The sequence below is a fragment of the Rhinoderma darwinii genome, unplaced genomic scaffold (genome assembly GCF_050947455.1).
Source record: "Rhinoderma darwinii isolate aRhiDar2 unplaced genomic scaffold, aRhiDar2.hap1 Scaffold_722, whole genome shotgun sequence".
In the NCBI taxonomy this organism is placed as follows: Eukaryota; Metazoa; Chordata; class Amphibia; order Anura; family Rhinodermatidae; genus Rhinoderma; species Rhinoderma darwinii.
In genome coordinates, this window is record NW_027464283.1 from 305,672 (window position 1) to 330,714 (window position 25,043).

General features: G+C 47.9%; 1 protein-coding gene across 1 annotated transcript in view; it reads left to right on the forward strand.

The window, feature by feature from the left end:
- GDAP2 (ganglioside induced differentiation associated protein 2) overlaps window positions 1-25,043 on the forward strand; it is a 90,338-nt gene that overhangs the window by 26,126 nt on the left and 39,169 nt on the right. The window contains exons 2-11 of the mRNA XM_075849263.1: window positions 138-277; window positions 2,888-3,041; window positions 5,417-5,505; window positions 14,431-14,507; window positions 14,818-14,977; window positions 15,680-15,833; window positions 16,251-16,327; window positions 16,485-16,561; window positions 17,019-17,158; window positions 18,641-18,695. Coding sequence (XP_075705378.1) covers window positions 138-277; window positions 2,888-3,041; window positions 5,417-5,505; window positions 14,431-14,507; window positions 14,818-14,977; window positions 15,680-15,833; window positions 16,251-16,327; window positions 16,485-16,561; window positions 17,019-17,158; window positions 18,641-18,695 — 1,123 coding nt within the window. The remainder of the gene's footprint in view (window positions 1-137; window positions 278-2,887; window positions 3,042-5,416; window positions 5,506-14,430; window positions 14,508-14,817; window positions 14,978-15,679; window positions 15,834-16,250; window positions 16,328-16,484; window positions 16,562-17,018; window positions 17,159-18,640; window positions 18,696-25,043) is intronic.

A 25,043-nucleotide genomic window follows, 5' to 3' on the forward strand; every position in this document is an offset into this window, starting at 1 on the left:
GTGTTGCAGTTCACTGCACAGCGATGGCTGGGAGCGCTGCTGTGCAGGGAACAAGGCGAAGTGTTGGTATATGCAGTGCCGGTGCAGTGTGTGTGATAATTGTATAAACGTTTCACAAGTTTTTATGTGCTCGCCAGGAGGGGTGATGTGGCGTTACTGAACTGCACGGCGGTGGTCAACACCAGCAATGAGACCCTCAACGACAAGAACCCCGTGTCAGACAGTATTTACCGCTACGCTGGGGCAGAGCTGCAGGAGGACATGCAGAAGCTGAAAGGTGCGCCACCTGGTGGACATTGTAATCTGTAATAACCCCTACTGCTGTCGCTCCATGCAGTCCGTATATATTTATACATCTGGGGCAATGGTCATTTAACTCCTATTATCCTGTCTGCTGAACCTTTTCTATTGTTTTTTTTTCTTGATTTCACTTCTTGGTTCTCCTAGTTCCTGTGCTTACATCCATCCTCTCACCTCCTATCACTATTCCCCCCTCCTCTCACCTCCTGATCGCTATCCCCCCCCCCTCCTCTCACCTCCTGATCGCTATCCCCCCTCCTCTCACCTCCTGATCGCTATTCCCCCCCCCCCTCCTCTTACCTCCTGATCGCTATCCCCCCTCCTCTCACCTCCTGATCGCTATCCCCCCTCCTCTCACCTCCTGATCGCTATTCTCCCCCTCCTCTCACCTCCTGATCGCTATTCTCCCCCTCCTCTCACCTCCTGATCGCTATTCTCCCCCTCCTCTCACCTCCTGATCGCTGTTCCCCCTCCTCTCCTCCCTTCTCCTCTCACCTCCTGATCGCTGTTCCCCCTCCTCTCCTCCCTTCTCCTCTCACCTCCTGATCGCTGTTCCCCCTCCTCTCCTCCCTTCTCCTCTCACCTCCTTATCGCTGTTCCCCCTCCTCCTCCTCTCACCTCCTGATCGCTATTCCTCCTCCTCCTGATCGCTATTCCCCCTCCCCTCCTCCTCCTCTCACCTCCTGATCGCTGTTCCCCCCCTCTCTTCCTCCTCCTCCTCTCACCTCCTGATCGCTGTTCCCCCTCCTCTCCTCCCTTCTCCTCACCTCCTGATCGCTGTTCCCCCTCCTCCTCTCACCTCCTGATCGCTATTCCTCCTCCTCCTCCTCTCACCTCCTGATCGCTATTCCCCCTCCCCTCCTCCTCCTCCTCTCACCTCCTGATCGCTATTCCCCTCCCCTCCTCCTCCTCCTCTCACCTCCTGATCGCTATTCCCCCTCCCCTCCTCCTCCTCCTCCTCTCACCTCCTGATCGCTATTCCCCCTCCTCCTCTCGCCTTCCGATCGCTATTCCCCCTCCTCCTCTCGCCTTCCGATCGCTATTCCCCCTCCTCCTCTCGCCTTCCGATCGCTATTCCCCCTCCTCCTCTCGCCTTCCGATCGCTATTCCCCCTCCTCCTCTCGCCTTCCGATCGCTATTCCCCCTCCTCCTCTCGCCTTCCGATCGCTCCTCCCCCTCCTCCCTCTCCTCCCCCTCCTCCCCTCACCTCCTGATCCCTGTTCCCCCTCCTCCCCTCACCTCCTGATCCCTGTTCCCCCTCCTCCCCTCACCTCCTGATCGCTGTTCCCCCTCCTCCTCTCACCTCCTGATCGCTATTCCTCCTCCTCCTCCTCTCACCTCCTGATCGCTATTCCCCCTCCCCTCCTCCTCTCACCTCCTGATCGCTATTCCCCTCCCCTCCTCCTCCTCCTCTCACCTCCTGATCGCTATTCCCCCTCCCCTCCTCCTCTCACCTCCCGATCGCTATGCCCCCTCCTCCTCTCGCCTTCCGATCGCTATGCCCCCTCCTCCTCTCGCCTTCCGATCGCTATGCCCCCTCCTCCTCTCGCCTTCCGATCGCTATGCCCCCTCCTCCTCTCGCCTTCCGATCGCTATGCCCCCTCCTCCTCTCGCCTTCCGATCGCTATGCCCCCTCCTCCTCTCGCCTTCCGATCGCTATTCCCCCTCCTCCTCTCGCCTTCCGATCGCTATTCCCCCTCCTCCTCTCGCCTTCCGATCGCTATTCCCCCTCCTCCTCTCGTTTTCCGATCGCTCCTCCCCCTCCTCCCTCTCCTCCCCCTCCTCCCCTCACCTCCTGATCCCTGTTCCCCCTCCTCCCCTCACCTCCTGATCCCTGTTCCCCCTCCTCCTCTTCTTCCTTCCTCTCACCTCCTGATCGCTGTTCCCCCTCCTTCTCCTCTTCCTTCCTCTCACCTCCTGATCGCTGTTCCCCCTCCTCCTCTTCTTCCTTCCTCTCACCTCCTGATCGCTGTTCCCCCTCCTCCCCTCACCTTTCCGATCGCTGTTCCCCCTCCTCCCCTCACCTTTCCGATCGCTGTTCCCCCTCCTCCCCTCACCTTCCGATCGCTATTCCCCCTCCTCCCCCTCACCTCCTGATCCCTGTTCCCCCTCCTCCTCTTCTTCCTTCCTCTCACCTCCTGATCCCAGTTCCCCCTCCTCCTCTTCTTCCTTCCTCTCACCTCCTGATCGCTGTTCCCCCTCCTCCTCTTCTTCCTTCCTCTCACCTCCTGATCGCTGTTCCCCCTCCTCCCCTCACCTCCTGATCGCTGTTCCCCCTCCTCCCCTCACCTCCTGATCGCTGTTCCCCCTCCTCCCCTCACCTCCTGATCGCTGTTCCCCCTCCTCCCCTCACCTCCTGATTGCTGTTCCCCCTCCTCCCCTCACCTCCTGATTGATTGCTGTTCCCCCTCCTCCCCTCACCTCCTGATTGCTGTTCCCCCTCCTCCCCTCACCTCCTGATTGCTGTTCCCCCTCCTCCCCTCACCTCCTGATTGCTGTTCCCCCTCCTCCCCTCACCTCCTGATCGCTGTTCCCCCTCCTCCCACCAGTCTCTCTCACTGGGCACTTGTCACCATTTTCCCGGCAGGTTGCAGGACAGGAGAGGCTAAGCTCACCAAGGGATTTAACTTGGCCGCCCGCTACATCATCCACACTGTCGGTCCTAAGTACAAGAACAAGTACCGCACGGCGGCTGAGAGCTCCCTGTACAGCTGCTACAGAAACGTCCTCCAGCTCGCCAAGTAACTAATTATTCCTTTGTTATTGTGCCCTTCTTGCTGCTTCGTGTTCTGAGGTTCAGCGTCACCGCTGGAGGGTCCTGCAGCGAGTATAGTGATGGGCAACAGTCGTTTCATGATTAAAACGAAGAATTTCACTATAAATGTAAATCTCCGATAATCTCCCTCCAGCTCACCGAGCATTACACACCGCACTCGTGACGCTGGGGGTGACACACATGTGACTTGTGGTTTCTGGCCGTCCGTGATATCCTGACAAATGGAGAAATTCTGGTAGAACAGCAAATGATGAAGTCTTCCCCTTCTAAATACAGAGAATAATTACGGTCTCTGCCCTGTTATACCCTGTATTGTTACATTGTATCATATACACTACATGACCCCTCCTCCTCCAGTTATACCCTGTATTGTTACATTGTATCATATACACTACGTGACCCCTCCTCCAGTTATACCCTGTATTGTTACATTGTATCATATACACTACATGACCCCTCCTCCTCCAGTTATACCCTGTATTGTTACATTGTATCATATACACTACGTGACCCCTCCTCCAGTTATACCCTGTATTGTTACATTGTATCATATACACTACATGACCCCTCCTCCAGTTATACCCTGTATTGTTATATTTTATCATATACACTACATGACCCCTCCTCCAGTTATACCCTGTATTGTTACATTGTATCATATACACTACATGACCCCTCCTCCAGTTATAGCCTGTATTGTTACATTGTATCGTATACACTACATGACCCCCTCCTCCAGTTATACCCTGTATTGTTACATTGTATCGTATACACTACATGACTCCCTCCTCCAGTTCTACCCTGTATTGTTACATTGTATCATATACACTACGTGACCCCTCCTCCAGTTATATCCTGTATTGTTACATTGTATCATATACACTACGTGAACCCTCCTCCAGTTATATCCTGTATTGTTACATTGTATCATATATACTACATGACCCCTCCTCCAGTTCTATCCTGTATTGTTACATTGTATCATATACACTACATTATCCCTCCTCCAGTTATATCCTGTATTGTTACATTGTATCATATATACTACATGACCCCTCCTCCAGTTCTATCCTGTATTGTTACATTGTATCATATACACTACATTATCCCTCCTCCAGTTATATCCTGTATTGTTACATTGTATCATATATACTACATGACCCCCTCCTCCAGTTATGTCCTGTATTGTTACATTGTATCATATACACTACATGACCCCTCCTCCAGTTATACCCTGTATTGTTACATTGTATCATATACACTACATGACCCCTCCTCCAGTTATATCCTGTATTGTTATATTGTCTCATATATACTACTTGACCCCTCCTCCAGTTATATCCTGTATTGTTACATTGTATCATATACACTACATTACCCCTCCTCCAGCTCTATCCTGTATTGTTACATTGTATCATATACACTACATTATCCCTCCTCCAGTTATATCCTGTACTGTTACATTGTATCATATACACTACATGACCCCTCCTCCAGTTATAGCCTGTACTGTTACATTGTATCCCATACACTACATGACCCCATCCTCCAGTTCTACCCTGTATTGTTAATTTGTATCGTATACACTACATTATCCCTCCTCCAGTTATATCCTGTATTGTTACATTGTATCATATACACTACGTGACCCCCTCCTCCAGTTCTACCCTGTATTGTTACATTGTATCATATACACTACATTACATGACCCCTCCTCCAGTTATACCCTGTATTGTTACATTGTATCATATACACTACATTACCCCTCCTCCAGTTCTATCCTGTATTGTTACATTGTATCATATACACTACGTGACCCCTCCTCCAGTTATACCCTGTATTGTTACATTGTATCGTATACACTACATGACTCCTCCAGTTATATCACTTTGTACTCTAGTCGCAACCAAAGCTGCATTCATATTTCTGCTTTGGAGCTTCACAAATTCATGTGTCCTTGATCCTCCCTCTTGTTTCGGGTCTTCACTTTGTACAGTAGAATGGTTTCAGTAATTTTAATGTTAAGAAAGTACACAGAATGCAATGCAGTGTGGAACCTCAGCCGTGCAGCTAGATCTTTATCTTCCTACACCGGGCCAATGGATACGAATTTGCATTCAGCAAAACTGTTAATGCAGCTCTAGCTGTGATCAGTGTATGGATGTAACTTGTTATGACGTCTTCTTTTTCCATGTGGTATTCACTGCCGTCTCTCACTCCTCTCGTCCGTCTACCATTGCATTTCTCAGTCTGTATTATCTGTGAGTGTAATGATTTTACGAGGGGCCTCCAGGTGGCGCTGCGGTCCAGCCTTTCATCCCATCATGTCTGTTTCTGCAGAGAACAAGCTGTGTCCTCCGTGGGATTCTGTGTGATCAGCACTCAAAAGAGGGGCTACCCAGTGGAAGACGCCGCACACATCGCCCTGCGTGAGTCTCCTGCAGAACATCGCGCTTTAAAAATAGGGATATTGCAAGGGGGGCGAACACCCACCCCAGTGATTAATAGAGCTGAAGAATAAAGAGAGTAACATACAAAAGCTTCACACCGATATTCAATCAAATAGAAAACACTCAAACCTCGAGGAAAAACTGCCTGAAATGTCTCATCACGGCCTCCTCTGGTGTGGGGGTACAGTGTAGAGTATTACAGTTGGATGGTGTCTCTGGTGTGGGGGTACAGTGTAGAGTATTACAGTTGGATGGTGTCTCTGGTGTAGGGGTACAGTGTAGAGTATTACAGTTGGATGATGTCTCTGGTGTAGGGGTACAGTGTAGAGTATTACAGTTGGATGGTGTCTCTGGTGTGGGGGTACAGTGTAGAGTATTACAGTTGGATGGTGTCTCTGGTGTAGGGGTACAGTGTAGAGTATTACAGTTGGATGATGTCTCTGGTGTAGGGGTACAGTGTAGAGTATTACAGTTGGATGATGTCTCTGGTGTAGGGGTACAGTGTAGAGTATTACAGTTGGATGGTGTCTCTGGTGTGGGGGTACAGTGTAGAGTATTACAGTTGGATGGTGTCTCTGGTGTAGGGGTACAGTGTAGAGTATTACAGTTGGATGATGTCTCTGGTGTAGGGGTACAGTGTAGAGTATTACAGTTGGATGATGTCTCTGGTGTAGGGGTACAGTGTAGAGTATTACAGTTGGATGGTGTCTCTGGTGTAGGGGTACAGTGTAGAGTATTACAGTTGGATGATGTCTCTGGTGTAGGTGTACAGTGTAGAGTATTACAGTTGGATGATGTCTCTGGTGTAGGGGTACAGTGTAGAGTATTACAGTTGGATGGTGTCTCTGGTGTGGGGGTACAGTGTAGAGTATTACAGTTGGATGGTGTCTCTGGTGTAGGTGTACAGTGTAGAGTATTACAGTTGGATGATGTCTCTGGTGTAGGGGTACAGTGTAGAGTATTACAGTTGGATGGTGTCTCTGGTGTGGGGGTACAGTGTAGAGTATTACAGTTGGATGGTGTCTCTGGTGTAGGGGTACAGTGTAGAGTATTACAGTTGGATGGTGTCTCTGGTGTAGGGGTACAGTGTAGAGTATTACAGTTGGATGATGTCTCTGGTGTGTGGGTACAGTGTAGAGTATTACAGTTGGATGGTGTCTCTGGTGTGGGGGTACAGTGTAGAGTATTACAGTTGGATGGTGTCTGGTGTAGGGGTACAGTGTAGAGTATTACAGTTGGATGATGTCTCTGGTGTAGGGGTACAGTGCAGAGTATTACAGTTGGATGGTGTCTGGTGTAGGGGTACAGTGTAGAGTATTACAGTTGGATGATGTCTCTGGTGTAGGGGTACAGTGTAGAGTATTACAGTTGGATGATGTCTCTGGTGTAGGGGTACAGTGCAGAGTATTACAGTTGGATGGTGTGTCTGGTGTAGGGGTACAGTGTAGAGTATTACAGTTGGATGGTGTCTCTGGTGTAGGGGTACAGTGTAGAGTATTACAGTTGGATGGTGTCTGGTGTAGGGGTACAGTGCAGAGTATTACAGTTGGATGGTGTCTCTGGTGTAGGGGTACAGTGTAGAGTATTACAGTTGGATGGTGTCTCTGGTGTAGGGGTACAGTGTAGAGTATTACAGTTGGATGGTGTCTCTGGTGTGGGGGTACAGTGTAGGGTATTACAGTTGGATGATGTCTCTGGTGTAGGGGTACAGTGTAGAGTATTACAGTTGGATGGTGTGTCTGGTGTAGGGGTACAGTGTAGACTATTACAGTTGGATGATGTCTGGTGTAGGGGTACAGTGTAGAGTATTACAGTTGGATGATGTCTCTGGTGTAGGGGTACAGTGTAGAGTATTACAGTTGGATGATGTCTCTGGTGTAGGGGTACAGTGCAGAGTATTACAGTTGGATGGTGTGTCTGGTGTAGGGGTACAGTGTAGAGTATTACAGTTGGATGGTGTCTCTGGTGTAGGGGTACAGTGTAGAGTATTACAGTTGGATGGTGTCTGGTGTAGGGGTACAGTGCAGAGTATTACAGTTGGATGGTGTCTCTGGTGTAGGGGTACAGTGTAGAGTATTACAGTTGGATGGTGTCTCTGGTGTAGGGGTACAGTGTAGAGTATTACAGTTGGATGGTGTCTCTGGTGTGGGGGTACAGTGTAGGGTATTACAGTTGGATGATGTCTCTGGTGTAGGGGTACAGTGTAGAGTATTACAGTTGGATGGTGTCTCTGGTGTAGGGGTACAGTGTAGAGTATTACAGTTGTATGGTGTCTCTGGTGTGGGGGTACAGTGCAGAGTATTACAGTTGGATGGTGTCTCTGGTGTAGGGGTACAGTGTAGAGTATTACAGTTGGATGGTGTCTCTGGTGTGGGGGTACAGTGTAGAGTATTACAGTTGGATGGTGTCTCTGGTGTGGGGGTACAGTGCAGAGTATTACAGTTGGATGGTGTCTCTGGTGTAGGGGTACAGTGTAGAGTATTACAGTTGGATGGTGTCTCTGGTGTAGGGGTACAGTGTAGAGTATTACAGTTGGATGGTGTCTGGTGTAGGGGTACAGTGTAGAGTATTACAGTTGGATGGTGTGTCTGGTGTACGGGTACAGTGTAGAGTATTACAGTTGGATGGTGTCTCTGGTGTGGGGGTACAGTGCAGAGTATTACAGTTGGATGGTGTCTCTGGTGTAGGGGTACAGTGTAGAGTATTACAGTTGGATGGTGTCTCTGGTGTAGGGGTACAGTGTAGGGTATTACAGTTGGATGGTGTCTCTGGTGTAGGGGTACAGTGTAGAGTATTACAGTTGGATGGTGTAGGGGTACAGTGTAGAGTATTACAGTTGGATGATGTCTCTGGTGTAGGGGTACAGTGTAGAGTATTACAGTTGGATGGTGTCTCTGGTGTAGGGGTACAGTGTAGAGTATTACAGTTGGATGATGTCTCTGGTGTAGGGGTACAGTGTAGAGTATTACAGTTGGATGATGTCTCTGGTGTGGGGGTACAGTGTAGAGTATTACAGTTGGATGTCTCTGGTGTAGGGGTACAGTGTAGAGTATTACAGTTGGATGGTGTCTCTGGTGTGGGGGTACAGTGTAGAGTATTACATTTGGATGATGTCTCTGGTGTAGGGGTACAGTGTAGAGTATTACAGTTGGATGATGTCTCTGGTGTAGGGGTACAGTGCAGAGTATTACAGTTGGATGATGTCTCTGGTGTAGGGGTACAGTGCAGAGTATTACAGTTGGATGATGTCTCTGGTGTAGGGGTACAGTGCAGAGTATTACAGTTGGATGATGTCTCTGGTGTAGGGGTACAGTGCAGAGTATTACAGTTGGATGATGTCTCTGGTGTAGGGGTACAGTGTAGAGTATTACAGTTGGATGGTGTCTCTGGTGTAGGGGTACAGTGTAGAGTATTACAGTTGGATGATGTCTCTGGTGTAGGGGTACAGTGTAGAGTATTACAGTTGGATGGTGTCTGGTGTGGGGGTACAGTGTAGAGTATTACAGTTGGATGGTGTCTGGTGTAGGGGTACAGTGCAGAGTATTACAGTTGGATGATGTCTCTGGTGTAGGGGTACAGTGCAGAGTATTACAGTTGGATGATGTCTCTGGTGTAGGGGTACAGTGTAGAGTATTACAGTTGGATGGTGTCTCTGGTGTGGGGGTACAGTGTAGAGTATTACAGTTGGATGATTTCTCTGGTGTAGGGGTACAGTGTAGAGTATTACAGTTGGATGAGGTCTCTGGTGTAGGGGTACAGTGTAGAGTATTACAGTTGGATGGTGTCTGGTGTGGGGGTACAGTGTAGAGTATTACAGTTGGATGGTGTCTGGTGTAGGGGTACAGTGTAGAGTATTACAGTTGGATGGTGTCTCTGGTGTGGGGGTACAGTGTAGAGTATTACAGTTGGATGATGTCTCTCGTGTGGGGGTACAGTGTAGAGTATTACAGTTGGATGATGTCTCTGGTGTGGGGGTACAGTGTAGAGTATTACAGTTGGATGGTGTCTCTGGTGTGGGGGTACAGTGTAGAGTATTACAGTTGGATGGTGTGTCTGGTGTAGGGGTACAGTGTAGAGTATTACAGTTGGATGGTGTCTCTGGTGTAGGGGTACAGTGTAGAGTAGAGTATTACAGTTGGATGGTGTCTGGTGTGGGGGTACAGTGTAGAGTATTACAGTTGGATGGTGTCTCTGGTGTGGGGGTACAGTGTAGAGTATTACAGTTGGATGGTGTCTGGTGTGGGGGTACAGTGTAGAGTATTACAGTTGGATGATGTCTCTGGTGTAGGGGTACGGTGTAGAGTATTACAGTTGGATGATGTCTCTGGTGTAGGGGTACAGTGCAGAGTATTACAGTTGGATGATGTCTCTGGTGTAGGGGTACAGTGTAAAGTATTACAGTTGGATGATGTCTCTGGTGTAGGGGTACAGTGTAGAGTATTACAGTTGGATGATGTCTGGTGTAGGGGTACGGTGTAGAGTATTACAGTTGGATGATGTCTCTGGTGTAGGGGTACAGTGCAGAGTATTACAGTTGGATGATGTCTCTGGTGTAGGGGTACAGTGTAAAGTATTACAGTTGGATGATGTCTCTGGTGTAGGGGTACAGTGTAGAGTATTACAGTTGGATGGTGTCTCTGGTGTAGGGGTACAGTGTAGAGTATTACAGTTGGATGGTGTCTCTGGTGTGGGGGTACAGTGTAGAGTATTACAGTTGGATGATGTCTCTGGTGTAGGGGTACAGTGTAGAGTATTACAGTTGGATGGTGTCTCTGGTGTAGGGGTACAGTGCAGAGTATTACAGTTGGATGTCTCTGGTGTAGGGGTACAGTGTAGAGTATTACAGTTGGATGATGTCTCTGGTGTAGGGGTACAGTGCAGAGTATTACAGTTGGATGATGTCTCTGGTGTAGGGGTACAGTGTAAAGTATTACAGTTGGATGATGTCTCTGGTGTAGGGGTACAGTGTAGAGTATTACAGTTGGATGATGTCTCTGGTGTAGGGGTACGGTGTAGAGTATTACAGTTGGATGATGTCTCTGGTGTAGGGGTACAGTGTAGAGTATTACAGTTGGATGGTGTCTCTGGTGTAGGGGTACAGTGCAGAGTATTACAGTTGGATGTCTCTGGTGTAGGGGTACAGTGTAGAGTATTACAGTTGGATGGTGTCTCTGGTGTAGGGGTACAGTGTAGAGTATTACAGTTGGATGGTGTCTCTGGTGTGGGGGTACAGTGCAGAGTATTACAGTTGGATGGTGTCTCTGGTGTAGGGGTACAGTGTAGAGTATTACAGTTGGATGGTGTCTCTGGTGTAGGGGTACAGTGTAGAGTATTACAGTTGGATGGTGTCTCTGGTGTAGGGGTACAGTGTAGGGTATTACAGTTGGATGATGTCTCTGGTGTAGGGGTACAGTGTAGAGTATTACAGTTGGATGATGTCTCTGGTGTAGGGGTACAGTGCAGAGTATTACAGTTGGATGTCTCTGGTGTAGGGGTACAGTGTAGAGTATTACAGTTGGATGATGTCTCTGGTGTAGGGGTACAGTGCAGAGTATTACAGTTGGATGTCTCTGGTGTGGGGGTACAGTGTAGAGTATTACAGTTGGATGATGTCTCTGGTGTAGGGGTACAGTGTAGAGTATTACAGTTGGATGATGTCTCTGGTGTAGGGGTACAGTGCAGAGTATTACAGTTGGATGGTGTCTCTGGTGTAGGGGTACAGTGTAGAGTATTACAGTTGGATGGTGTCTCTGGTGTAGGGGTACAGTGTAGAGTATTACAGTTGGATGGTGTCTGGTGTAGGGGTACAGTGTAGAGTATTACAGTTGGATGGTGTCTCTGGTGTAGGGGTACAGTGTAGAGTATTACAGTTGGATGGTGTCTGGTGTAGGGGTACAGTGTAGAGTATTACAGTTGGATGGTGTCTCTGGTGTGGGGGTACAGTGTAGAGTATTACAGTTGGATGGTGTGTCTGGTGTAGGGGTACAGTGTAGAGTATTACAGTTGGATGGTGTCTCTGGTGTAGGGGTACAGTGCAGAGTATTACAGTTGGATGGTGTCTCTGGTGTAGGGGTACAGTGTAGAGTATTACAGTTGGATGGTGTCTCTGGTGTAGCGGTACAGTGTAGAGTATTACAGTTGGATGATGTCTCTGGTGTAGGGGTACAGTGTAGAGTATTACAGTTGGATGTCTCTGGTGTAGGGGTACAGTGTAGAGTATTACAGTTGGATGTCTCTGGTGTAGGGGTACAGTGTAGAGTATTACAGTTGGATGGTGTCTCTGGTGTAGGGGTACAGTGTAGGGTATTACAGTTGGATGGTGTCTCTGGTGTAGGGGTACAGTGTAGAGTATTACAGTTGGATGGTGTCTCTGGTGTAGGGGTACAGTGTAGAGTATTACAGTTGGATGGTGTCTCTGGTGTAGGGGTACAGTGTAGAGTATTACAGTTGAATGATGTCTCTGGTGTGGGGGTACAGTGTAGAGTATTACAGTTGGATGATGTCTCTGGTGTAGGGGTACAGTGTAGAGTATTACAGTTGGATGTCTCTGGTGTAGGGGTACAGTGTAAAGTATTACAGTTGGATGGTGTGTCTGGTGTAGGGGTACAGTGTAGGGTATTACAGTTGGATGGTGTCTCTGGTGTAGGGGTACAGTGCAGAGTATTACAGTTGGATGGTGTCTCTGGTGTAGGGGTACAGTGCAGAGTATTACAGTTGGATGTCTCTGGTGTAGGGGTACAGTGCAGAGTATTACAGTTGGATGGTGTCTCTGGTGTAGGGGTACAGTGCAGAGTATTACAGTTGGATGTCTCTGGTGTAGGGGTACAGTGTAGGGTATTACAGTTGGATGGTGTCTCTGGTGTGGGGGTACAGTGTAGAGTATTACAGTTGGATGGTGTCTCTGGTGTAGGGGTACAGTGCAGAGTATTACAGTTGGATGGTGTCTCTGGTGTAGGGGTACAGTGCAGAGTATTACAGTTGGATGGTGTCTCTGGTGTAGGGGTACAGTGTAGGGTATTACAGTTGGATGGTGTCTGGTGTAGGGGTACAGTGTAGAGTATTACAGTTGGATGGTGTCTCTGGTGTAGGGGTACAGTGTAGAGTATTACAGTTGGATGGTGTCTCTGGTGTAGGGGTACAGTGTAGAGTATTACAGTTGGATGGTGTCTGGTGTGGGGGTACAGTGCAGAGTATTACAGTTGGATGATGTCTCTGGTGTAGGGGTACAGTGTAGAGTATTACAGTTGGATGGTGTGTCTGGTGTAGGGGTACAGTGTAGGGTATTACAGTTGGATGGTGTCTCTGGTGTAGGGGTACAGTGCAGAGTATTACAGTTGGATGGTGTCTCTGGTGTGGGGGTACAGTGTAGAGTATTACAGTTGGATGGTGTCTCTGGTGTAGGGGTACAGTGTAGAGTATTACAGTTGGATGGTGTCTCTGGTGTAGGGGTACAGTGCAGAGTATTACAGTTGGATGGTGTCTCTGGTGTGGGGGTACAGTGTAGAGTATTACAGTTGGATGGTGTCTCTGGTGTGGGGGTACAGTGTAGAGTATTACAGTTGGATGGTGTCTCTGGTGTAGGGGTACAGTGTAGAGTATTACAGTTGGATGGTGTCTCTGGTGTAGGGGTACAGTGTAGGGTATTACAGTTGGATGGTGTCTCTGGTGTAGGGGTACAGTGTAGAGTATTACAGTTGGATGATGTCTCTGGTGTGGGGGTACAGTGTAGAGTATTACAGTTGGATGGTGTCTCTGGTGTAGGGGTACAGTGTAGAGTATTACAGTTGGATGGTGTCTCTGGTGTGGGGGTACAGTGTAGAGTATTACAGTTGGATGGTGTCTGGTGTAGGGGTACAGTGTAGAGTATTACAGTTGGATGGTGTCTCTGGTGTAGGGGTACAGTGTAGAGTATTACAGTTGGATGGTGTCTCTGGTGTGGGGGTACAGTGTAGAGTATTACAGTTGGATGGTGTCTGGTGTAGGGGTACAGTGTAGGGTATTACAGTTGGATGATGTCTCTGGTGTGGGGGTACAGTGTAGAGTATTACAGTTGGATGATGTCTCTGGTGTGGGGGTACAGTGTAGAGTATTACAGTTGGATGGTGTCTGGTGTAGGGGTACAGTGTAGAGTATTACAGTTGGATGGTGTCTCTGGTGTGGGGGTACAGTGTAGAGTATTACAGTTGGATGGTGTCTGGTGTAGGGGTACAGTGTAGGGTATTACAGTTGGATGGTGTCTCTGGTGTGGGGGTACAGTGTAGAGTATTACAGTTGGATGATGTCTCTGGTGTAGGGGTACAGTGTAGAGTATTACAGTTGGATGATGTCTCTGGTGTGGGGGTACAGTGTAGAGTATTACAGTTGGATGATGTCTCTGGTGTGGGGGTACAGTGTAGAGTATTACAGTTGGATGGTGTCTCTGGTGTGGGGGTACAGTGCAGAGTATTACAGTTGGATGATGTCTCTGGTGTGGGGGTACAGTGTAGGGTATTACAGTTGGATGGTGTCTCTGGTGTAGGGGTACAGTGTAGAGTATTACAGTTGGATGATGTCTCTGGTGTAGGGGTACAGTGTAGGGTATTACAGTTGGATGGTGTCTCTGGTGTAGGGGTACAGTGTAGAGTATTACAGTTGGATGATGTCTCTGGTGTGGGGGTACAGTGCAGAGTATTACAGTTGGATGGTGTCTCTGGTGTGGGGGTACAGTGTAGAGTATTACAGTTGGATGATGTCTCTGGTGTGGGGGTACAGTGCAGAGTATTACAGTTGGATGATGTCTCTGGTGTAGGGGTACAGTGCAGAGTATCCCTCTGTAGCGTTCCTCTTGTATAAGGATCATGTTGTGGGGGTGGGGGGGGTTTGTCGTCTGTCATATGTAGCTGATTCCAGGCTGTTCTCTTCCAGGCACGGTGCGGCGGTTCCTGGAGTCGCACGGCTCGGCACTGGACAGGGTTGTGTTCGCGGTGACGCAGCAAGAGGAGGTACGGTTGGTTGGTTGCTGGGTTGGTTGGTTGCTGGGTTGGTTGGTTGGTTGCTGGGTTGGTTGGTTGGTTGCTGGGTTGGTTGGTTGGTTGCTGGGTTGGTTGGTTGGTTGCTGGGTTGGTTGCTGGGTGGGTTGGTGGGGTGGGTTGGTTGATTGGTTGGTGGGTGGGTGGGTTGGTTACTGGGTTGGTTGGTTACTGGATCTCTTGGGCGGTTTGCGTCTTATAATGGCCGCTCCTTACTGTTCCTGTGATGGACTGCGAGGCGCTGAGCTCCTGTGTGACTGACTGACTGCGTCTTCTCTTCCAGGCCACTTACCTGCATCTCCTTCCACTTTACTTCCCTCGGTCCCTGCAGGAGGAGCAGAGCTCCCTGCCCCTTTTACCCCCAGACATTGGGAACGCAGATGGAGAACCAATCGTTCCAGAGCGACAGATCAGAATCTGCGAGAAGCCGGGCGCACATGAAGGTGACTGTTTAACAGCACGGAAATGTTAAAGGGCCGGTCCAGTCTTTTTTTCTAATTGTGTAATGGAAAGTTCTTTGTTTCATTTACTGATTGTATTCAAGATCTCTGCTTGCTGTCAGCAAATTGAAAAATTCTTGTTTACATTCATCCTTATCTAAAGCTGGCCGTATTAAGATAGTCAGATGAGCGCTCTTTCAGTCGATAACTATTCCCTCTCATCTCCACCATAGACCTGCGGCCACAGCTCAGCCGAGTGTGCTTATGGTTTCAATGGGGAGAGGGGAGACCGATACATTTTACCTGCACTGATTCATTGTAACAAACTATTGCGACAGGAGAGGGTTTTGTGTAGCTGATGTGTTTTAGCTCACAGAGGATTGTCTAGACTGGATATAACTGTAACAAACCCTCAGCTCTGAGAAGTATTAGGTTAGGATGCATTTTCATCCTCTGGATGTCAACGGGAATGTTCCCTTTCGCTGACAACAAGCAGAGATCTTGAAAATGTAGATGAAGCACGAAGTACATAAGAAAAGCACAGATTTTTTTTCATGTTTTTATTTGCTGTACTGGCCCTTTAATATCTGTGTCGTTCCGGTTTCACATATGCAGCGTCCATGTTGACATTTTATGACTTGGGACCCCCCATGACTGACACGTTTGTACCCCGGATTGTGACTAATCCTGATTCCTTGTGTGCAGACTCCTCGGAGGAGGATGAAGGGCTGGGCCGCGATCTGTCCCTCATCGGCTCGCACGCTTTTGCACGTATGGAAGGTGACGTGGACAAGCAGCGGCGGCTGGCACTGCAGGGGCACATGTCTGGGGTCGCTCTACTGAAGCAGCACCAGAGGAAGTGAGTCCCCCACTTTATGTATGTGCCTCATTCTCACTAGGGGGGTCACAGAAACCAAAGTCTCACCGACACCAACAACTGCACAAGCGGCTCCTGCGGAAATGGAATCCTGGTTTATTGAGGTTTGTGCGGCTCAGAGGGGTATTCACTAGAGGGGGTCCCCCCGTTCCTCCTCACCTCCAAGTCCATTGTATGGAGCCTCTGTCTAGAAATTGGATGGGGGTTCCCGAGTCTAGACCCTCATTGATCTGACATCTGAAGCGTTCTGCAACTGACACAAGAGCTGACGATCTCCTCCGTGGCCGATATGAGTAAATGTCCGGGAGCCGCGTCTGAGACGTGTGGGCGTCCTCTGTTTCGGGGCAGTGGTCAGATCGCTGGGTAGTCGCCATCTTACTGTTCTTCTTTCCTCCTCAGTTACAATCGCTGGCTGTCTCGGGCGCGGACGGAAGATCTCTCGGACATCGCCGCCCTGAAGGCGTTATACCAGTCCGGTGAGTGAGTGATAGACCCGGTGTCCAGATCACGCCGCTGACACTGGCAGAGATCACGTAACATGCGACGCTGGCTGTATTACATGGCGGGGGCGGTGTTTACCGGTGACCAGGGGGGGCTGTGTGTGTTCTGTTCTCACCTCGTCCTCTGTTCCAGGGATGGATACCTGCGGCCGCACCGTCATTGTCGTCGTCGGAAGGAACATTCCAGTCCTGCTGATCAACATGGAGAAGGTAATTACATCATCTGAGACCCCCACAAGGGGAGACAGGACTGCGGGACCCTCCGAGGCACCAAAGCCGCCTCTATGTGGGCTCCAATCCAGCAGCGGCATTCATGAGTAAAGTCAAGCAGGGACAACGGGGCACACGATGGTGGGCAGCAGACCCTTCATTCATGGGGCGCCCGGACCCCCTGACATTTATCTTAATGCTTTATATGCTGTTGCCCAAGGAAAGTCTGAGACTTTTCCTAATATAACGGACAGGTGGGGGGGACAGAGGGCTGCTGACAAACTGTGACATGTGCACTGACGCCTGACCTCCCCTCACGCGCGCGCCTGACCTCCCCTCACGCCCGCGCCTGACCTCCCCTCACGCGCGCGCCTGACCTCCCCTCACGCGCGCGCCTGACCTCCCCTCACGCGCGCGCCGCTACATGTAACTTGCGTGTTCTGTCTCTCCCTGCCAGGCCCTCCTGTACTTCATACATATGATGGATCATGTGGCCGCCAAGGATTATGTCCTGGTATATTTCCACACCCTGACCGGCGAACACAACCACCTGGACTCCGACTTCTTGAAAAACATGTACGACGTGGCGGACGCCAAGTGAGTGACCCGCACATCCATAACCCTAGCAGGTCACCCTGCGGCCCGAGCTCCTGACCTGCTCTGATCTCCGCTCACTTATGGAGCCAGCCATAGACGCCGCGAACAGTCCGACCATAAAAGAGGAGCAGAGGAAGTTCAGTGGCTTAGAACTTCTTCAGACCGAGCTGATTTAAAGGGCAAAACACTTCCTCTAAATGCAACCCACCTGCTCATTAATCGGGGGAGGGGGCTGTACTGCACCCGGGTGCTCAGCCCCTAAACCCACATACATTTATTTTACCCTGCGCCGTTGTTTAACGCTCAGGTAGGTTGTCGCTTCCCTTCCCCCACACAGAGGTGAAGCTCCGGGGAGTCCTGAGTCACGTACAGGAAAAATCTGCAGAAAATCTATAGCAAAATACTGAGTGCCACTGATTTGTTAACGTTTTCTGAATTTTCAGCATGTACTACGCCTCCCATCATGCATGGGGATGCAGTGCACCTAATATTAAAAAATCCCGGGCCGTGCTGATTCACGTGCATCCCCCTCGTGCAGGCTAAAAAAACGAAGCAGCGATCGCGTCCACTGTGCCGCAATATTACAGGACTGACCATTCAGATCACCTGTTCTCCCTCCAGTCTCCCACAGGGGGCGCTGTGAGCACAAGTAACATTGAGAAGTCCACGTGTGATCTGTAAATATATAACGCGTTCAGAATGTTTGTTTAAAGGGGAAGTACGGCTTTATAAACATTTATTTAGCAAATTCTCCCACATTTAAGTACTTCCCTCTCTGCAGAACTTTTTAGGGAAGGTGAAAGAATAGGGACGGGGGGAGTGATCTTTGTGTATTTGCAGTAACCTGCACTCTGCATTACGTGGACACATTACTGCCTAAGCAACTGCCACGCATGTAAAGTGACTGGGGCTCAGGGAAGCCGGGAGGACGTGCTCTGTGTGCTCCTTGCATGTCCCCGTTTACAGGTGACTGATGTGGTGGCGATCGCCCATGATATTAAATCTTCTCTGCGTTATTGATCTCACCGCTCCATCGCAACTGGGGCTTCAGACTCTGAATGTAAACAGGAATGTTTCCATTCACTGGCAGCTATCGGAGATATTGAAAATTGTGAACCAATAAAGTCTATTAGAAAGTTGCAGTTTTTTTTTTACAGACTAGATGAGCGCTTTAAAGGGGTTGTACAGGATTAGAAAAACATGGCCGCTTTCTCCCAGGAACAGCGCTACACCTGGCCACAGGATGTGTCTGGTATTGCAGCTCAGCTTTATTAGGGCTGAGCTGCAAAACCAAACACAACCCATGGACAGGTGCAGCGCGGTTTTTAGGAAAAAAGCAGCCGTGTTTTTTTTAATCCTGTACAACCCCTTTAATGGGATTTTCTGTAGAATTAGGAGGGGGCTGCAGTAATGTCCGTGTCCCCCCCCCCCCCCCCCCACACCTATTTGCCGATCTGAATTTCTTATTTTTATTCCTGACAGGTACAAGAACAACCTGAAGGCCCTTTATTTTGTCCATCCAACGTTTCGCTCTAAGGTGAGTCGCCGCGGCTGTGAAGCGAGGTGCTGTGCTTCTCTTCTAGAACTGTGCTGAACCTCACTGCTGAAGCTTCTTTGGTAAATGTCTCTGACCCCGGTCACCCGTCGGCTTTACATCACCATCACTTCATCCTGTCCACTTTGGTGCCATGATCTCTGGGGAGAACGATCGCTGCTTAAAGTTCAGCGCTATTCTACAGTCTGACCCCAGACAGAACCGATAATGATATAGAATCTGTAGTGTATCCACTATTGCCCCTCATTCCTGTATACAAATGACCTAATCCCAGCCCCCTCAGCCAATCAGATGTACCTTCATCTAATCTTAGAGTAATTGGTGATCAGAATGTCCTGTAGTCCTTCTAGTCCGTCATGCAGCAGGTGATGGATGCGGCCCCGCTGACCCACTCCCCTCCTGCCGGTACTGTACAGTAGGGCCGGTCCAGTCTTCTGTATATGACGTTAATCAGTTTATAATTAAAAGTTGTGCAGCCTTCATATATACTTTGTTTCAATATCGCACCAATTTTAAGATCTCTGCTTGCTGTTAGTGAATGGGAACATTCTTGTTTGAGAAACCCCTCCTAATCTAGTACAGCTCCCAGCTGAGGGTTTGTTACAATTGTATCCAGCCTAGACCATTCATCTGTGAAATAACAGGTTTTCAGACTGATACATTTTACCTGCACTGATACATTTTAACAAAGTATCAGGACAGGGGAAAGATTTCTGCTGCTGCAGCGTTTAGCTCACAGAGAATTGCTTAGAATGGATACAATTGTAACAAACACTCAGCTGTGCCAAGTGTTAAGTCTATTCTGCAGATACTTTACCAATAAACCTTGTGACACCATCACTTTTTACTGCTATTGGCTGCACAAATGATCGGAACGTGCGTGTTAATGGAAGAGCGTGGCGCCGCTGTCTTACGTGCCCGGCGATAGGATGCCGGATTATTGTTTTGTCTCTGCGTGCGAGGTGCGCGCGCTGCTCAGTACACTTCTCCAGCCGACCTCCTACTGAACCCCTTTCTGTGATTGAAGTGATAAAATGCAAATTTGAAGCCCACTTCCTCGCCAACGCAAAAAATTACAACACTTTCCAAGTTCAGAAGATCTCAGTTTCACATTCTTTTTCAAACGAGTCCAGAAAGAAGAAAAAAAAAAAAAAATCACTCACCCCCCCCCCCAAACTGTGATGATTATCCAGCCGGGTGTTGCTGGCGGCTTCTACTGTAGTCAATGTGTCTTTAAGGAGAAACAGCTGCGAGGGCCGAGAATATGGTGCGCAGAGCAAGGAGGACCTGGGAGCAGTGAGTGTGGCGGGATTCACATCCCCAGCATCCACTCCCCGACAGGAATAATGAATAAATTAATTACATTTTTTAAATTGTATATCTAAAATATAATAGTTCACTACAATCCTGTTGGCCAATTCTCTTCTCTAATGCCCTGTCATTTGATTATAATCACCTCTATGGTTGTCACCTAGTTCTGTTTAGTGATTCCTACAAGTGTGAGTTGTTACACGAGGATGCGTTCCTCCCCACTCCATGACCTCTCAGAAATCTCTAAGAAAGTAATAGAGATGTGAAGGGGCTGAGACTAGATCTATTGTATGAGAACAGGAGGTAATAGGGATGTGAGGGAGCTGAGACTAGATCTATTGTATGAGAACAGGAGGTAATAGAGATGTGAGGGAGCTGAGACTAGATCTATTGTATGGAGGAACAGGAGGTAATAGAGATGTGAGGGAGCTGAGACTAGATCTATTGTATGAAGGAACAGGAGGTAATAGAGATGTGAGGGCGCTAAGACCAGATCTATTGTATGAGAACAGGAGGTAATAGGGATGTGAGGGAGCTGAGACTAGATCTATTGTATGAGAACAGGAGGTAATAGGGATGTGAGGGAGCTGAGACTAGATCTATTGTATGAGAGGAACAGGAGGTAATAGGGATGTGAGGGAGCTGAGACTAGATCTATTGTATGAGAACAGGAGGTAATAGGGATGTGAGGGAGCGGAGACCAGATCTATTGTATGAAGGAACAGGAGGTAATAGGGATGTGAGGGAGCTGAGACCAGATCTATTGTATGAAGAGAACAGGAGGTAATAGAGATGTGAGGGAGCTGAGACCAGATCTATTGTATGAGAACAGGAGGTAATAGGGATGTGAGGGAGCTGAGACTAGATCTATTGTATGAGAACAGGAGGTAATGGGGATGTGAGGGAGCTGAGACTAGATCTATTGTATGAGAACAGGAGGTAATAGAGATGTGAGGGAGCTGAGACTAGATCTATTGTTTGAAGGTACAGGAGGTAATGGGGATGTGAGGGAGCTGAGACTAGATCTATTGTATGACAGGAACAGGAGGTAATAGAGTTGTGAGGGAGCTGAGACTAGATCTATTGTATGAGAACAGGAGGTAATAGGGATGTGAGGGAGCTGAGACTAGATCTATTGTATGGAGGAACAGGAGGTAATAGAGATGTGAGGGAGCTGAGACCAGATCTATTGTATGAAGGAACAGGAGGTAATAGAGATGTGAGGGAGCTGAGACTAGATCTATTGTATGAAGTAACAGGAGGTAATAGAGATGTGAGGGAGCTGAGACTAGATCTATTGTATGAAGAGAACAGGAAGTAATAGGGATGTGAGGGAGCTGAGACTAGATCTATTGTATGAAGGAACAGGAGGTAATAGAGATGTGAGGGAGCTGAGACTAGATCTATTGTATGAAGTAACAGGAGGTAATAGAGATGTGAGGGAGCTGAGACTAGATCTATTGTATGAAGAGAACAGGAAGTAATAGGGATGTGAGGGAGCTGAGACTAGATCTATTGTATGAAGGAACAGGAGGTAATAGGGATGTGAGGGAGCTGAGACCAGATCTATTGTATGAGAGGAACAGGAGGTAATAGAGATGTGAGGGAGCTGAGACCAGATCTATTGTATGAAGAGAACAGGAGGTAATAGAGATGTGAGGCAGCTGAGACTAGATCTATTGTATGAAGAGAACAGGAGGTAATAGAGATGTGAGGCAGCTGAGACTAGATCTATTGTATGAAGAGAACAGGAGGTAATAGAGATGTGAGGGAGCTGAGACTAGATCTATTGTATGAAGGAACAGGAGGTAATAGGGATGTGAGGGAGCTGAGACTAGATCTATTGTATGAGAGGAACAGGAGGTAATAGAGATGTGAGGGATCTGAGACCAGATCTATTGTATGAAGGTACAGGAGGTAATAGAGATGTGAGGGAGCTGAGACTAGATCTATTGTATGAAGGAACTGGAGGTAATAGGGATGTGAGGGAGCTGAGACTAGATCTATTGTATGAAGAGAACAGGAGGTAATAGAGATGTGAGGGAGCTGAGACCAGATCTATTGTATGAAGGAACAGGAGGTAATAGAGATGTGAGGGAGCTGAGACCAGATCTATTGTATGAAGGAACAGGAGGTAATAGAGATGTGAGGGAGCTGAGACTAGATCTATTGTATGAGAGGAACAGGAGGTAATAGAGATGTGAGGGAGCTGAGACTAGATCTATTGTATGAAGTAACAGGAGGTAATAGAGATGTGAGGGAGCTGAGACTAGATCTATTGTATGAAGAGAACAGGAAGTAATAGGGATGTGAGGGAGCTGAGACTAGATCTATTGTATGAAGAGAACAGGAGGTAATAGGGATGTGAGGGAGCTGAGACTAGATCTATTGTATGAAGGAACAGGAGGTAATAGGGATGTGAGGGAGCTGAGACTAGATCTATTGTATGAGAGGAACAGGAGGTAATAGAGATGTGAGGGATCTGAGACCAGATCTATTGTATGAAGGTACAGGAGGTAATAGAGATGTGAGGGAGCTGAGACTAGATCTATTGTATGAAGAGAACAGGAGGTAATAGAGATGTGAGGCAGCTGAGACTAGATCTATTGTATGAAGGAACTGGAGGTAATAGGGATGTGAGGGAGCTGAGACTAGATCTATTGTATGAAGAGAACAGGAGGTAATAGAGATGTGAGGGAGCTGAGACCAGATCTATTGTATGAAGGAACAGGAGGTAATAGAGATGTGAGGGAGCTGAGACCAGATCTATTGTATGAAGGAACAGGAGGTAATAGAGATGTGAGGGAGCTGAGACTAGATCTATTGTATGAGAGGAACAGGAGGTAATAGAGATGTGAGGGAGCTGAGACTAGATCTATTGTATGAAGTAACAGGAGGTAATAGAGATGTGAGGGAGCTGAGACTAGATCTATTGTATGAAGAGAACAGGAAGTAATAGGGATGTGAGGGAGCTGAGACTAGATCTATTGTATGAAGGAACAGGAGGTAATAGGGATGTGAGGGAGCTGAGACCAGATCTATTGTATGAGAGGAACAGGAGGTAATAGAGATGTGAGGGAGCTGAGACCAGATCTATTGTATGAAGAGAACAGGAGGTAATAGAGATGTGAGGCAGCTGAGACTAGATCTATTGTATGAAGAGAACAGGAGGTAATAGAGATGTGAGGCAGCTGAGACTAGATCTATTGTATGAAGAGAACAGGAGGTAATAGAGATGTGAGGCAGCTGAGACCAGATCTATTGTATGAAGGTACAGGAGGTAATAGAGATGTGAGGGAGCTGAGACTAGATCTTTTGTATGAAGAGAACAGGAGGTAATAGGGATGTGAGGGAGCTGAGACTAGATCTATTGTATGAAGGAACAGGAGGTAATAGAGATGTGAGGGAGCTGAGACTAGATCTATTGTATGAAGGAACAGGAGGTAATAGAGATGTGAGGGAGCTGAGACTAGATCTATTGTATGAAGGAACAGGAGGTAATAGAGATGTGAGGGAGCTGAGACTAGATCTATTGTATGAAGGAACAGGAGGTAATAGAGATGTGAGGGAGCTGAGACCAGATCTATTGTATGAAGGTACAGGAGGTAATAGAGATGTGAGGGAGCTGAGACCAGATCTATTGTATGAAGGTACAGGAGGTAATAGAGATGTGAGGGAGCTGAGACTAGATCTATTGTATGAGAGTAACAGGAGGTAATAGAGATGTGAGGGAGCTGAGACTAGATCTATTGTATGAAGGAACAGGAGGTAATAGAGATGTGAGGGAGCTGAGACTAGATCTATTGTATGAAGAGAACAGGAGGTAATAGGGATGTGAGGGAGCTGAGACTAGATCTATTGTATGAAGGAACAGGAGGTAATAGAGATGTGAGGGAGCTGAGACTAGATCTATTGTATGAAGGAACAGGAGGTAATAGAGATGTGAGGGAGCTGAGACTAGATCTATTGTATGAAGAGAACAGGAGGTAATAGGGATGTGAGGGAGCTGAGACTAGATCTATTGTATGGAGGAACAGGAGGTAATAGAGATGTGAGGGAGCTGAGACTAGATCTATTGTATGAAGGAACAGGAGGTAATAGAGATGTGAGGGAGCTGAGACTAGATCTATTGTATGAGAGTAGCAGGAGGTAATAGAGATGTGAGGGAGCTGAGACTAGATCTATTGTATGGAGGAACAGGAGGTAATAGAGATGTGAGGGAGCTGAGACCAGATCTGTTGTATGAAGGAACAGGAGGTAATAGAGATGTGAGGGAGCTGAGACTAGATCTATTGTATGGAGGAACAGGAGGTAATAGAGATGTGAGGGAGCTGAGACCAGATCTGTTGTATGAAGGAACAGGAGGTAATAGAGATGTGAGGGAGCTGAGACTAGATCTATTGTATGAAGGAACAGGAGGTAATAGAGATGTGAGGGAGCTGAGACTAGATCTATTGTATGAGAGTAGCAGGAGGTAATAGAGATGTGAGGGAGCTGAGACTAGATCTATTGTATGGAGGAACAGGAGGTAATAGAGATGTGAGGGGGCTGAGACCAGATCTGTTGTATGAAGGAACAGGAGGTAATAGAGATGTGAGGGAGCTGAGACTAGATCTATTGTATGAAGGAACAGGAGGTAATAGGGATGTGAGGGAGCTGAGACCAGATCTATTGTATGAGAGGAACAGGAGGTAATAGAGATGTGAGGGAGCTGAGACCAGATCTATTGTATGAAGAGAACAGGAGGTAATAGAGATGTGAGGCAGCTGAGACTAGATCTATTGTATGAAGAGAACAGGAGGTAATAGAGATGTGAGGCAGCTGAGACTAGATCTATTGTATGAAGAGAACAGGAGGTAATAGAGATGTGAGGCAGCTGAGACCAGATCTATTGTATGAAGGTACAGGAGGTAATAGAGATGTGAGGGAGCTGAGACTAGATCTTTTGTATGAAGAGAACAGGAGGTAATAGGGATGTGAGGGAGCTGAGACTAGATCTATTGTATGAAGGAACAGGAG